The sequence below is a fragment of the Electrophorus electricus genome, chromosome 1 (assembly GCF_013358815.1).
Source record: "Electrophorus electricus isolate fEleEle1 chromosome 1, fEleEle1.pri, whole genome shotgun sequence".
Classification (NCBI taxonomy): domain Eukaryota; kingdom Metazoa; phylum Chordata; class Actinopteri; order Gymnotiformes; family Gymnotidae; genus Electrophorus; species Electrophorus electricus.
This window is the reverse complement of record NC_049535.1, coordinates 27,151,732-27,166,966: the sequence shown is the minus strand read 5'-3', so window position 1 is coordinate 27,166,966 and position 15,235 is coordinate 27,151,732. Positions and strand designations below refer to the sequence as shown.

The following is a 15,235-nucleotide window of genomic DNA, read 5'->3' as shown; positions in this document are numbered from 1 at the left end:
CAAATAGATGAAATCCACAGCAAATCAAAAGAACACACAAAGGAAAACAACAATACATAGCACTCATGCATACCAGTGGGCTCCACCACTATCAGCAGGGGAAAGTGCAAAACTATACTGTAAAAAATAAACTTTAATCTTCATTTATAATAGCAGGCCTTAGAGAGACAACAGAAACCAGAAAATATTACAAGTCCAAAAAAAACCCATACTACAAAACAAAATAAATGTATCACAAAACAATATTACAAAACAGTGGTTAGTGCTAAGTGCTAAGCTGCTGTACACCCTTGGCAAAAGGAGAAAGAACTATCCGAGCCTCCAAACCTTTTACCACCGTAGGCAACTGCCTATGCCACCATAACGCATCCCATACCTGTATTGCTAACGGGCTCTATTTTATAAGCAGTTATTTACCATCTGGACACCCTCCCAGCATCTCAGGATCACCATTACAGTCAGGAAGGCTCTAAATAAATAGAGCACAACAAAAATTAACAAAAAGAAACTAGAGAAACAAAGAAACTAACCTTTACCACTACTCAATTTATTAAAAAAAACAAAAACAATATTACAAAATATGTATTAAAAAATAATAAAACCCCCACCTTTTTGCCTTTTGTCGTCTCAACAATAATAAAATTCCATGGGAACACCAACCAGGTTAAAATTGAAAAGAAACACTGATCTTTCTGGGGCTTTTTGCGGGTCTCCCACTCGCTATAGTTACCCAACAAAACAAGATCTTATTATTCGAATGAACCAACACTGCGATAAAAAGTACACAGCGTATGTGAGCATTTACTCATCTCTGGTTTCTGTCGCTTTAAGGGCAGAAAACATGGGTTAAAACAGCAAGCAAACCTTTCCCGATAAAGTTTACCTTCACTTCCACACAGGCAGGCCAGAAACAAACGGAATGTAAAACAAATGTAGCACTCAATTTCAATTAGACTTCATCCTCTTTTCTAGCAAGCCGATTCAGAACGCCAAACTCACCACGTTCTCCCGTACATGCGCATGAATTACAAACTCAAAATGAGCCCCATTTGTGTTATGAAACTGTAAGGAATTTTGACAAAAAATAAAGACTGGCTTGAGACTATCCATGCTGATGAAAATGCGAAATAAATTTATCGACACGTATTAAACGGCCAGTAGGTGGTGCTACAGCATCCTTTAAATTCTGTGCTCGTCCTCCTAATCACACACTTCTGCAGTATTTGTTCTGTTAAAGAACGTAACATTAATAATTTTTACTGGTCTGTATTTTCAATTGTGCCCATAGCCTTTTTGACCTTATTTTCTTTTTCTGTCGTTTTCACTAATATTGTCTTAGCAAAATCGGTTTTGTGATTGTCTCCCGGGACTAGCAGATTTCCCATAATAACCCTCCGTGTCCTTTATCTGTTTTTGACAGATGTGATTTTTGTATATTAAATCCCAGCTGTTTCTTTGTAATCGCTGGGATTTTTATACATTTGATAAATAATTAAGGATTATTAATACATGGTAACATACAATTTGGTTTCATGATTAAAAAAAACTGTTGAATTTAGATCCACTCAGTTTCTCAACAACATGTAACAGTTCATTATTTGCTCCTAAATTGTCAGTAATCTTAAGTCTCTCTCTCTCTCTCTCTCTCTCTCTCTCTCTCTCTCTATCTTCCCCCCTCCCCACACCACCCCAGAAGATACTTAACAGCAAGAGGATAAAGTTGTTGTTTTTTTTTTAAACCTAATTTCCTATTATTTTTAATTTCTGAAAGTATCATCCACAAGTTTCTTGGATTTCCAGGCAGTTGGGCGAGCAGCTAGGTTCTCCCATAATGAGCTGCTGTTTGTTTGGACTTGGGGTAGAAAACTCCACCTGTGAGCAGTGTGGACAGGCAGGGAAGTTGAAATTTAAATTTAGTTATTGAAAATAGGATAAATAGTAGAGCCAAAATAATTTGTGTATTCATGCTTATATAAATTGAGCAGTGGATCATACCATCAACATATTTCATTGAATGTCCTTAAGATAATATATAACAAACGTTTTGTATGCTGGTTCTATAGCAAGGTGGTATACCTTTGCTTACAAGGTCATTATTGAAGTAAACAGATGAGTATTAAAGATCTGTTATGGGTTTGATCTTTGGGTCTTTTGAAGAACTTGGGAGCTACACACATCTGGGGGAATTCTCTTTGCCTCTAGCCCTGTTTCCCTTCTACTCAGAACTGCCCTGCATCTCCTGGAAATGTAAATAATTTTCACCACACTATATATATATATACACCTGGCAAGGTGCCAAGGTACATAAAGACAAAAAGGGCAGAGTCCTTCCTTGCATGTGTACTGCCACTGTTTTCTGTTGATACAGCTCTGAGGTCTCCCTGGGAAGTATCTGCAGATGGAGGTGTTTGTGAATGTTGGCCATAGAGGCCATAATGGTTTAGTACCACTGTTGCTTTTTCTGTGTGTTTGGAAGTGCAGACAAAAACAGCCATGTATCTTTAGGCAAATAGGTTAAATATGTACATGGCAGGTCAAAGCCTGTTTTTTTTTTTTTTTTTTTGTCACAAAAATTTAAATATTTGTGTATAATTCACCTTATTTTGCTATAACTTCATAAAGACTTATTAAGTCAGCTTAAATATTAAATTTTTTAGCCTTCTTTTACAAGACTAGGTAAATCTCCAGCCCATCCAAGTGTCCCCTGCCAATTTGGCACACGTCTAAGAATGTGATTTTTTTTGTTTGTTTTATTATCAGAGTTTTGTTGCTTAGTGACTGCTTTTGCCATTGTTTAGAGAAATGTATCAGGATGGAGAATGCACAATAAAGTAAAATTTTAATTTGTTTGTTAAAATTGGTTAATTAAAACAAATTACCTCTAGCTTTAACTCTTATGGTTTGTATTTGAATTTGAGGTAGTTTTTGTACACCTCGGCTGTAACCTTTTTCAAAATTTATAATTAAAAAAAAAAATTCTGTGTTTAATGGTTAATCATTAATAATGCTTTTCTGAAAAGTTTCATACCAGGAATAACATGCTGTACTGGAACTCTGATGTAAGCTAAGCAGTTCTGCCATTGGTCTCATGTGTTTACATTCACATAACAAGAACTTTATAACAGGAATCAATCTCACCGATAAGGGAGAGAGATTAATGAAACCACGCGTTTATCTTATTTTATAAAATTTACTTGGACATGATATCAGCAGGGTGCATCAAATAAGGCAACCCGTACAAACGGACATACACACAGACAGTGCAAGGAAGCCAAGAGCAGGCCCTGGACTTTGCCTGCCAGGGGCAGCTGTGGTAGACTCACATGACTGACGAAACAACACTAGCCCTTATTGGCTGGAAGCCCTTCCCTTTTCCCTTTCACAGATATTGTTTTACTGGACAGCAGGTTTTGAAGGATAATACTCAAAAGAGCCATATGATTATCACAGAAGTGAGTGCCAGAAACTCAAGGCTGACAAAACTGGCCCATCGGAGGTGGAGCTGCTTGACCAATCACGTTGAACAGAAACTATGTGTATAGTTGGGTGAGAGACATCCTCTCCTCTCATTGGCTAGATCTAGTGGTTGGCCACTCTCTCTGCTGGGCTGTTGTGAATCATAGAAGGGCATAGTGTGATGGGTTTATTTGGGGAAGGAAGATATAGGCTAAGGATTCACCTCATGTTTGCTTGTTTCTGTTGTGTCCAAGTCATGGTTTGATATGACTATCTTATACATTCAGACAGTAGCTCTTCCACAGATCTGAAATCAAGTGTTCTCAAACTGACCAGGTAATGCTCTAGTATAAGGACTAGACATGATCCAAGAGAACAGCAAATGAAAATCAGGTTTTCTACAAGTAAATACATGATCCCTTAGTTGTTGTTTTTTTAAACATGCTATTTAAACTGAATTACAACTGAGAAGCTGAGGTTTTAAAATATGACACTTTATAAAGGGTCTCATATTTGATTGTCTTGGTAGCCCCTCAGTAGGAAACAGTATTATAGACCCATATAGAGTAAATATTGTGGTGGCTCATACAAAAATCTGATCTTCAGTGATTCTGTAGTGTTTCATTTGATGTTTTTGGTGACCAAGTAAACCATAAAGAACAAATATTAAAATGTAACCAATAGCATACTTTATAAATAATAACAATAAAGCATGGTTGAGTGGACCAAAGCTAAGAAATATACAAATGTCTGAATAAGATGTGACCAGAAACTCAACTTGAATACTGGAATATTAAGCAGGAAATAACAATGTATGACACTAAAACAACAACAGCAAACATATTTGGAAACATAAATTCTTGGACATTTTCTGCATTTGGAAGATGCAAGAAAGATAACTGTAAGGAGCCTGATATTATTTTTTTAAAGGGCTGTCATGCAACAGAAACACCAAATGAACAATTCTGAGCAAGCTACATTCTCTTTAGCACTTTTAACTTCTGAAGTCTTCTGAAATAACTAGGGTTCAAGTCTAGTAGGATTTCCAAGTGTGCCTCTCACAAACTAAAAATGAGTCATACACATACTTAATACTATTAATGTTTATCCAGTATGTAGTTGACTGACTCATACAAAGCAATTGAAAATAAATAGTTATATGTATGCATTTGGCAGGCACTCTTATCCAGAGCAGCATACAGTCATGTTACAGAGGTATGCGAATGTGGTGAAAGGAGTCTTGCCCAAGGACTTTTATTGTTATAGCATGGTGCACTTGCACAGTGGACAGGGAATCAGTCCTCCGCAGGAGAGAAGAGAGGGTATAATAAGAAACTATCACCCATCTGTGGCCATGCATTATTTGTTTTAGCCAGTCTCCAGCTCTTCACTGCTGGACCATTGTTAGCTAGATGTGTTTGGACAGCGGATGACTCCAGTAACACTGCTGTGCGTGATCCATGGCCAGTGCAATGCCCACTACCATGTCACATGTTTAGAATGGTTTGCCACCAAAACAAAATCCATGGCTGGCAAAATGTACACAGCAGCAGACAAGCTAGAGTTTCACAAAATGCACCTATAAGTGGTTCCAATAAAGCAGCTGGTGCTTTAATGTTTTATATGGTAAATCTTGCTCTTTAGATTGTAGATGGTTTAACCTAATCTGTAGTAATTCATTGAATATAATAATACTACAACAACCAATGAGAAAATATAGCAGACATTTATTTACTTTTCAGAAAATCAGAATGATACACAGGCTAAGAAATATTTTTAACTATTTCATAAAAAAGTGTCAGTCATAGTCCATGAATGCTCAGGGCATGTAGTTCTCTACTAAACAGATCGCTGTGTACAACTATGTCAGCCATTCAGAACATACAATGTTACACGTAGTTGTATACAGAAGACACTGTATACTTTAAGATATTTCAGATTTTCACACACAAGAGGCAATCTATGTAGAGTCTACAATAAATAATGGTATTTGTTTATATACATCAGACTTAAATGTACAGACTAGAATAATGTACAGACAGAATAATAAAGTGCATTTACATTTGTAGATAAACATTTAACAAATCTTCACACAGTACTTTAACCAGCAGTGGTTCAATGCTATAAATGTAGTGATCTAATCCAGCTCCTCATTTATCAAACCAATACACAACACCTCTAAATCTCCCAGAATGGCATCAATCAAAACAACATTTACACATCCCTGCTGCAAAACTAGCCGTAACAGCTAGGGAGACTGTTGTGCTGTCTGGTGTCTAATCCCTTACAGGCCAATTCTGCCTGTAGTATTTTTTATCTTAACATACTGTTCTAAATACACAAATATCAATTTCTACCTATACTTCTCGGTGATCCAAAATTAGACAAAAATGACAGCCTTAATTATTGTATTTACAAGCACTTAACAGTGATATACTGAATATTTGTGGAGGCTTTGTTAAGTATTTTCATCATTAGATGAAATTGAAGAAAGACAGATATGACAGATGTGAATAAGGGATAAAGTTGAAGGAGATTTTTAGTATTGCAGAGAATAATAAAATAAAAAACAAAACAAAATGAAATTCCAACTCACAGACAAAATATACCTTTGTGTGTTAACATCACAAATATTGCCACATTGGTCACCAATGCTGAACATTTTATAAGAGTTTAAAAAGGTTTTACAGTTCTCTATATAGTCAGCAATGGTGTGATGTTAAATTATATTAAATTGATGCTGATTTGTGTCCAACAGCTTTCCAGTATTTATAGACTGTGGGTTATTGATAATCTGCTGTTGTGGTACAGTTAAAAAATTTAAAAAAGTACCACTCATTTAGAAAAAGTATTGTGTTATACATGCTGGCAGAATTGTTTTTTAGGTGGAGGCGGTCCTGGCACTATTCCATTCTACCGAAAAGAGTCTGTTAGGCTTTTGTTTTATGTAACTGTATGTCCTGAGGTTTTGCTAGTTACATGTTAGTAGTGTTAAAAGTAGTATTTACATTTAATGAAATATATTTTAAAAAGGTACACTCACAAAGGTAGAACATAAAATATTTACAATACCTCAAAACTCAAAATGCATTGAAAAAGGTTATTTTACAGGAGAGTTTGCTGTTGTCTGATGTTACTTTGTTTTTAGCCATTTACTAGAAGCTGCTATGAGCTGCACTGGCCTGATGACCTTGTTTGTGCCCCTGGAATTGTCTTTCATCAGTGAAACGTGTTCTCAAACTCTGAATGTCCATTTGATAATGTTGTACAAAAAAGGAAAGGTCCTCTTTTGACCTTGAGGCAGAATTTCATTTTTCAGCCTTAGCAATCTTATTGAATAACTTATAATTCATCATCAAGACTGACAACTTGCCGCTGGAAAAAAGATGAAAGATGAATTAGTTAACAATGTTGTGCACCAGTGATCATGAGCATTGACTTAACACTAAAACTCTGCTTTTCAAAGTTCAAAGATCATTACATGGCCTTTTCTTGACTAGTAAATCACTTTCAATTTTGCCTTTCAAGGGTTTGTTACAGACAACCAGACACTGCTAATTCTAAAAGTACACTAATGAATTATAGTAAAGAAGTTTTCGTGCCTTACAGGTGGATAGGAGTATCCATCTAAACTGTAGCTTCTGCATATATGGACCGTGTCCTCTGTGGTTTTCTGGTAGACTGGGTTCTCAAAGTGAATGCTATTAGTGTTTCTCATCTTCCAGTTCCTCCACAGTAACACAGCAGCAAATGTAACCAAACATGACACCACTTTAGGAAGAAAGTAAAATGTTAGTTAGGGAGTAATCAGGGTTTCTAAGATAAATTATTCGGATCTTACAGATACAATTAATCTATACTCTTTAATTATACTGACCCAAAGGCAAGGCAATATAAAGAGCGACTGGTGTTGAAGATTCAGTTTGGGGCATGGCAACAGCATTGCCATTGTGGCTGCCTACAAGAACAAAACAATCCCAACTCTGAGAATTTCAAATGAGAATTTCACATTTTTGGAATGACTGAAATTCCTTAAATTCATGGGGTTACTGGCTACAATGCTGCAGGTCAAAAAAGTTTATTATAAATATGAAGGGATCCTTACTTATATGAGTGGACACTTCAAAAGGTGAGTTCGTCTGGGTCATTTTGACATTGCCAATTTGTGTGATCTGGCTGTAAAGGACAGGCATGGTTGTGCATGGAGCTGCTGGACTGGTACTAGTAGAAGCAGAAAGTTTTTGAGAAGTATCTGAGGGTATATAAAGATGACCATTGGTCTGGTTTGGACTAGCTTTGGAGTGGTCTGGTGCTGCTGTGGTTGGAACAACTGTCCAAAACAAAAAACACAGTACAGAGGATGAGGACCATGACATTAAAGGTACTTAAATGATTATCTGCTAATAATACATATCAAATAAACTTTGGAATACATTTTGAATGAATTATTCAATTACTGTAAACCATATTATAAATGACTATACTACATTGAGCTTACCAGGAATACATTTCCTCATATCCTTGTCCAGCATCATATGGTCAGGACAGGCACATGTGTACTTGGGTGAGAACCTGCTAACCTGTGGGGCAGCTAAACACAGGAACTCACAACCTCCATTGCTGGCCTTGCACCAATTCATAGCTAGAAGAAGAAGAAGAAGAAGAAGAAGAAGAAGACAATAATATAAAACAAGAATACTGGTCAAACCCTACACCTTACAAGAGGTAGATTAAATTCTTAAGAAATAGGTAAAATACATTTTTGCTGTATTATTTATTGGGGACCGGTATGTATGTAGGACACAATATGTATGTAGGATTTGGCATTGTGGTAAAACTGGCCAACGCACCACTGGGTTGCTTGAGGTTGTGGTACAGCACAATATCCTCTGGAGATGAGAGGTGCTCTGCCATTTTAGTGATGTCTCCCCCTGTCAGACGGTTTGCACTCAGAATGACATTGTTGCTGATATCAGTCCAGAACACTTTCTCCTGAAAATGTGAAATTAATTTAATGTTTAATTTTTGCAAAGTATTTCTGTATTCTTTCCAAATGACACTTCATTAGTACCTGAAATAATAATTTAAAAATTATTTTATATTGTATATTTTACGGTTCCATCTGTCTGAATTTCAGAGAAAGGTGTACTGAATAAATATTAAAGAAATTATTGTTTTAAAGTTCAAAGTTGTGAACTTTTGAACTGGGTTCTAAGTGATATTCTCACTTCAAAAACAGTGACACTCAGTGGGTGGGTCAGTCTGCCCTGGTCTATAATGAGAACCCGACGACTCCCTCCCTGCACATCTATACTGGAGAGGGTATGAAGCTTGGAGTCCACCCAGTATAGGCGCTGGTTCAGCAAATCTGAGCATAGGGAAGGAAAAGGAAACAGGTAAAATTATTGACCAAACTTACCAGCATCCATGGCAATATGGTTCTCAAAGCTATGCAATGAAAGATAACAATTTCAGCCATTAAGGACACTTGTCATTGACCTGTGAGGTGCCATGATACAGCCAAAGATGTTTTTACCAAGCGTTATTCCATTGGGACAGACAATGTCCTCAGTCACTAAGGCAGTACGATCAGCTCCATTCATTCCACCCCTCTCAATCTTAGCTGGTGTACCCCAGTCAGTCCAGTACACAAAGCTATAATAGATACAATATATCATCTACTCATTCTAAATCATTACAGTTGGTAAAGTAGCTGGCACACATGGGTGCTCATTTTGCTTCAAGTTTGGGCCTTGACTCACTTTTTGATTGGGTCAACCACAATAGCTCTGGGCTTCCCCAGGCCTTTTTTAAAGAGTGTCTTCCACTTCTTTCCATCTGAAGTTGTTACAGAGATGGTCCTATGTATACTGTCTGTCCAGTAAATAGTACCATGGATCCAGTCCACAGCAATCCCCTCAGGTGCAGCTAAACCAGTGTCAATCACAACACTATGCTGGGAGGAGTCTGCTGCAGAATCTATAGGTGCTCTAGGACATACAGTGTAGTTTGTAAGGAACTGGAAAGTGATGTCTTTTATTGCTTTGACTCTATGAAATAAAGCAATGACTATGAAATTAAAGTGCAAATAAAAGTAAGCGTATTTGGGTCTATGATTAGTGTATTATCACAGTATTTAAAGGTATTTAAAGTATTTAAATGTATTTTAGATTTTGACTTTCTAAAATACACCAATAGAAGTTCAAAGCTTTCTGTGAATAAACCAGTATCCAGTGTGAAACATCTTTCATATTACCTATAAATCTTCTTCAAGGACAGGTCAGACCAAAAGATCTCTTTGGTAGCAACATTTATGTCCAGTGCAACTACATTCTTCAAGCGAGACATGACACGTGTGTACTCGCTACGATCCAGTGTCATCTTTCTCACCTCATGGCGATTGGTGAAAAATAGGTAGGCTATAGTTCCTGAATATGGTCAAGAGGACAAGGAATAAAGATAGAGAAAACCAGGGAAAAAATGAAACTACACTATTGTAACAGCTTTATAATTTGTGTGTGATGACAATGTAAATCTAAAGTTTCATGCTAGAGTTTGAACACATACCAATAGCTTTGCAAGCTTTGGTTGCTGGATCTATTTTGTAGCCTTCCTTGCATTCACACTTGTAGCTGCCCATCTGGTTGACACAGATTTGGCTGCAGGTGTCTGGGTTGGCACACTCATCAATGTCTAAGTGGGAGAGAAAAACAGATAAGATCCTAATATTCACGTTAACATTATGTGTCAGGGTAGCAAGAACAATGTTAGGATAAGCCAAAATCTGTACACAAAACCATAAAATGATTATTGATGGATTTAGTTGTAGCCTGAATGAAATATGAGCAGTATGATAACTACTTCAGGTATTTTGCAGTACATTTTAGCCACTGCTGTATCATCGCTCTTTTACCTTCACAGCGTTTCTTGGTCACTAAGCGGAATCCATTGGGGCACAAACATTCATAGCTGATCTTCAGGTCGTTACAGATATGAGAGCAGCCACCATTGTTGTACAGACACTCATTAGAATCTGTTGGTTTGAAAGTCAAGACTTTATACATTGTGGACCAAAAACCACAGGTTGTTGTAAGAAAATAGCAAAATCAGGTCTGGAACATTTAAAGAAAAGGAAATGTTTGTGTTAAGCATTTCACTCACCACACTCACGCAAGGGCTCATCAGACCAATCCCTGCAGTCACGCTGCTTGTCGCAAACTTTGTCCATGCTGATACATTCTCCACTGCGGCATTTAAACCTGGATGGTGCTTCACAGTGCGATGCTGAAAAATAGATGGGATAGATATTATTAAGAAGTTAGCATGCTGTATTCATATTGTAGCTCTAACTACAGAGCTTTTTATGAAAAGAACTGGGTGAGTGTTGACTTACCATTAACACAACCCAGTTCATCACTCATGTCTCTACAGTCATACACTTGGTTGCACTGACGGCTGCCATGGATACAGGATCCATCATCGCACTGAAATTCATCCAGCTGGCATGTGGAAAAGGCTATTCAAATACAAAGCATCCAGGGTAGTTAAGCAGCAGTCTGAGCAGAGAAAATCCTCTACAAAGAGTTGAATCATAACAGTTTTCCAAACAGGATGATGAAGACTGTCCCAGACACCAAGAAAGCTTTTTGACTTACAGCAGTTTTTCTCATCTGATCCATCCAGGCAGTCTGCATCTCCATCGCATTTCCAGATGTTGGGAATGCAGTTGCCGTTGCCACACTGGAACTCCATGGAGGAGCAGGGTATGCTGGGAGCCATAGATGGCTGCAGGGCGCAGGTCTGGGGTCTCTCGTCAGAGCCATCAGTGCAGTCCTGGTCTCCGTCACAGGCCCACAAGCGTGGGATGCACATAGAATTGTTGCAGCGAAAGGAAGAGACGCTGCAGGTGGTGGGCGGGCAGTGGACTTCATCACTGCCGTCCTCGCAATCTGGCTCCTTGTCGCAGGCGAATGACCTTGACACACATTGCCCACTGTCACAGCGGAATTCACCATTCAAACACTGCCTGGGACCTATCACAGACAGGTAAAGGAGGGCAAAGACATTGTAGATATATTTTATCCCTTGACGCAGTCTCTCATTGTAATGTTATGAACATGAGTAATTGATTAAAGCTTTTCCCACCACAGCCAGCCTCATCTGCTCCATTCTCGCAGTCTGCCTTTCCATCACACTTCCAGCTGTTGGGCACACACTGGTTTAACCGCCCACCACAGCCGAATTCACTGAGTTTGCACGTCTTTGCTACTGAGGAAGCAAGGACAGAACATAAACTGAGATTAGGACGTACCAGCTCAGTCCTTAGTAGGCTAAACAAAATCTGTTCATAAAACTGATGCTTGCAATATCTACAGTGCAGCGTTGCATCACTGAAAGGGGTGTTGTTGCTCTGAGAAACAATAACAATACCAATAAATACTGACATTGAATACAGAATACTAATACTGAATACTCACAGCAGGCAGCAGGGAGCTCATCAGTGCCATCACCACAGTCATCTGAGCCATCACATGTCCATCTCATCGTAATGCACCTGCCATTGCCACACTGGAAATTCCTGGAGCCACAAGCCACAGCCTCTGTAGAATAGGAATATTTTTAACATTCATTTATCTGTAATGTGCCACACAGACATTTACAAACCCTGCCTTGCTTAACACAGTTTAGCAGCTTATAAGATGAATGTGATGAGAAATGAATTTAGGAAAATGAGCCAACTGGACTGAAAGTCCAGCTCTTTAGCACAGATTTAGCAAGCGTTCCCAAACAGACAGACGCAAAGAGAAGCCCCTGTTAAGCATACAATGTCCTTGCTTATTGGGTGCCAACCACCAACGTTTCAGGGTCCAACTGGTCCAACAGGAGTTAATTGAATCCCATGACCTTTTAATGTCCTTGGTTCATGACCACACATATAAATACAAAATATGAGACAAAGCCTGTTGGGTTTAACCAGTGTGGTAATGGCATATCATGTCCTTCCTTTTTTGCCCCATCCCCCCCACCCCCTTGACTCATTTAAAGGACCACAGTCTGTTTGTTTAGTCAACCAAAAAAAACAAAAAAACAAAAAGAAATCTCTTCCCAACCCCAAGCTCATCACTCAGCCAAGTGAATTATGCCCTGTTCAGCTCCCAGAGAATTGTCAGGGTAGGGATGGTGCCATTGGGAATATCTTTATGGTGTCCTGTAGCCACTGTATAGCTGAACACCTGTTTCTGACAAGCATGTTAGGGGAGGGGCTAATGGATCACACCACTTCTTATTGATTGGGTTAACCGGACACAATGTATAATTAAACCATGCAAGGTCTACAGTGCTTTTACAGTGGGGAAGGATATATGCATAATTGATTCTTTATGATTTTTGCATAAGGTTTTAGGAATCGTTGGGGGACAAATGGTCATTTGTGCACTAATAAACAAGTTTCAAGAATTCAAAAAGAATGCCCTTCCGAACCCTGCATAGCCAGTAGTAATACTCGGCTTGGTTTGTTTCTTATCAATGATAAACCAGTTTGGAAGTTGAGCCCTCTAATCATGCTCTGTTAGAGAATCAGGGTCATAAAGGATAATATCACTCATTTATCATCTATACACATTTATAAAATACATTTTAATCATTATTATCTCTGCAATCTAAAATCAAGAGAGTCATTGGAAGTTATAGGGAGAGCTCTCAGCTTCACACCATGAAGATAAATTGTTATGACAGTTAATCACTGGACATGTTATAAACTAATTAAATTACTCAAATTGGTTTGTAGGCTTTGGATAAACCATTTTAAAATGTGTAGCGTGAGCCACTCCTCTGGTGATCTATATGTTCAGGTCATATGACCATAAGCAGGCAATCTGCCACGGAAGACCTGCACACTGTTTGGCTAAAGATTCTACTGTAGCCAGCTGTCCTGTAGTGACATGGCCTGTAGTTACCATGAGCCATATATTTATCATTTGGTATAATGAGCCAGTTGTTTGTGTCTGAATGTGGAATATAGCAACAATCATGGAGTAACATCGATACTTGATATATCAATAATGCAGACTGAAACAATGATGGACTAAGAAGCAAATAACATTAAACTGAGTAAATAGGAAAAAAGCTTAAATATCCCCATCAGCACAAAACCATAGTCAACACTCGCGTAGCGTTTCCAGATGGAGAGCCCTAGCTGAAGGAAAAGGAACTTCAGAGTGATGACGAAGCTGCATGTTTCTTTTGTAAAATCCAGCTAGCTAACTAATCGAATATATTCTTCCTTATTTCTTTATGCTTGTATGTGTGTGCATAACTCTGCAACAAGAGAGACAAAGATATGATGACACCAAACTTAGAATATGACAGGCCTTGCTTTTTCACAGTTACTCCATTACTGACAAGGTGATTGATTCTTTATATTGAATTCAGTAGTTACTGTGATACAGCCACAATATTGGGTATTACAAGCTTTCCAATTAATTTTTTATCCAGTTACCGGTTTCCTTGTATACAATGTCTCTGAATTGGTATAGTTATCCATCGTATGATAATGTAAACGATATTGTCTAAACCTCTCCACAGCACTGGGGCAGTAGAGACATTACAGTCAGTAGAAACTCTGCTACACCCAAACCAATAGGTGTCAGTACAGAGTGCAAAGAAAACTGATATCAGTTATTTCATAAGGCGAAGAACCTTCAGAGATAATTGCTTATTGCTCCTTTAATGCCAGTGTCTAACAATAGGTGGAGCAATACAGGGGGAGCAAAGAAATGTGAATCTAAACAATGAACAGTGTGGATGTGGGGCATGTCTGTCATTACTCCTGTTCAGGCTCAAGGCCCCCCATAAAGTAAAAATCTCTGTTTTGGTTCATACATTTAGGGGAATGAAGACAATGCTAGAGCTTTCATACATCTGGGGTAACGTGGCAGCACACATACACAGATAATATTAGAAATGCTTCAGAAAAGCATCTCGAGGAATAGGAGGAATGCCACAGCAAAGGAAGCCACACACGTGTTCTCATGGGTGATGGGTCAATGGCATAGAAAATGAGCTGGCGCGCGCAGGTATGCTGTGGTGAGAGAATCCAAAGATGAGCTGCACTGTGTGATGCAATATTAAACCTGTTCTGCAAGCCCTCAACGGTACATAATCTCTTGTAACAATTATTCTCTTTAACCTAGGAAGATGCCTATAAAAGTGTTAAATTGATAATAATTAAAAAAAAAAATTTAAACTTGTGCAACCGCAAACTGAAGTAAAAACGTAAATACAAAAGATTATAAACTGGAAATATATATTAACAACAACCTTTTCGAAAAAGTATGATAAATAATCAATCAAGCGTAAAATAACGCCTCCGGCATCTTACCTGTTTGAATAGGACAGAATAGAAGCACTACGAAGAGCAAAAATAAGACTTTCTCCATTGTTTCGGAGCGTAGTGTCAAGAGCATCTACACTTTGCTCCGTGCGCTGTTCTGTACAGTGACTACCAGCAGTAGAAACTCTTGTCTTTTACTCGACAAGTTGATTCAACTTCGATAAACAACACAGATAAAGTTTATATGACGGGAAATTTTCCTCCGTTGCACGACAGCGCTAGTAATACATTTGTAATATTGTAAATTTGTTCAATTTGAAATGTGTTTGTAGAGTAGGCGGGATTTATTGACGGCAAGGCGGAGTTGGGTGGTGTGATTTTAGAAGTGCATGTTTTTGAATATAAGAGGGCGTGGTTTGAGGGGCCACTAAAATCCCAGTCCAAATT

At 38.2% G+C, this 15,235-nt stretch overlaps 1 protein-coding gene across 1 annotated transcript; it reads right to left on the bottom strand.

The window, feature by feature from the left end:
• Nucleotides 1-5,167: 5,167 nt before the first annotated feature.
• On the bottom strand, nt 5,168-14,894 carry ldlra (low density lipoprotein receptor a). The gene is made up of 18 exons (XM_027003356.2): nt 14,837-14,894; nt 11,934-12,056; nt 11,602-11,724; nt 11,112-11,489; nt 10,850-10,972; nt 10,618-10,740; nt 10,370-10,489; nt 10,024-10,149; nt 9,713-9,884; nt 9,219-9,446; nt 8,993-9,111; nt 8,685-8,824; nt 8,307-8,448; nt 7,955-8,098; nt 7,562-7,786; nt 7,334-7,414; nt 7,064-7,227; nt 5,168-6,831 (listed from the first exon to the last, which is right to left on the bottom strand). The coding sequence occupies exons 1-18, from the start codon at nt 14,892-14,894 to the stop codon at nt 6,799-6,801; spliced, it is 2,622 nt and encodes an 873-aa protein (XP_026859157.2). The 3' UTR covers nt 5,168-6,798.
• Between the last annotated feature and the right edge of the window lie 341 nt (nt 14,895-15,235).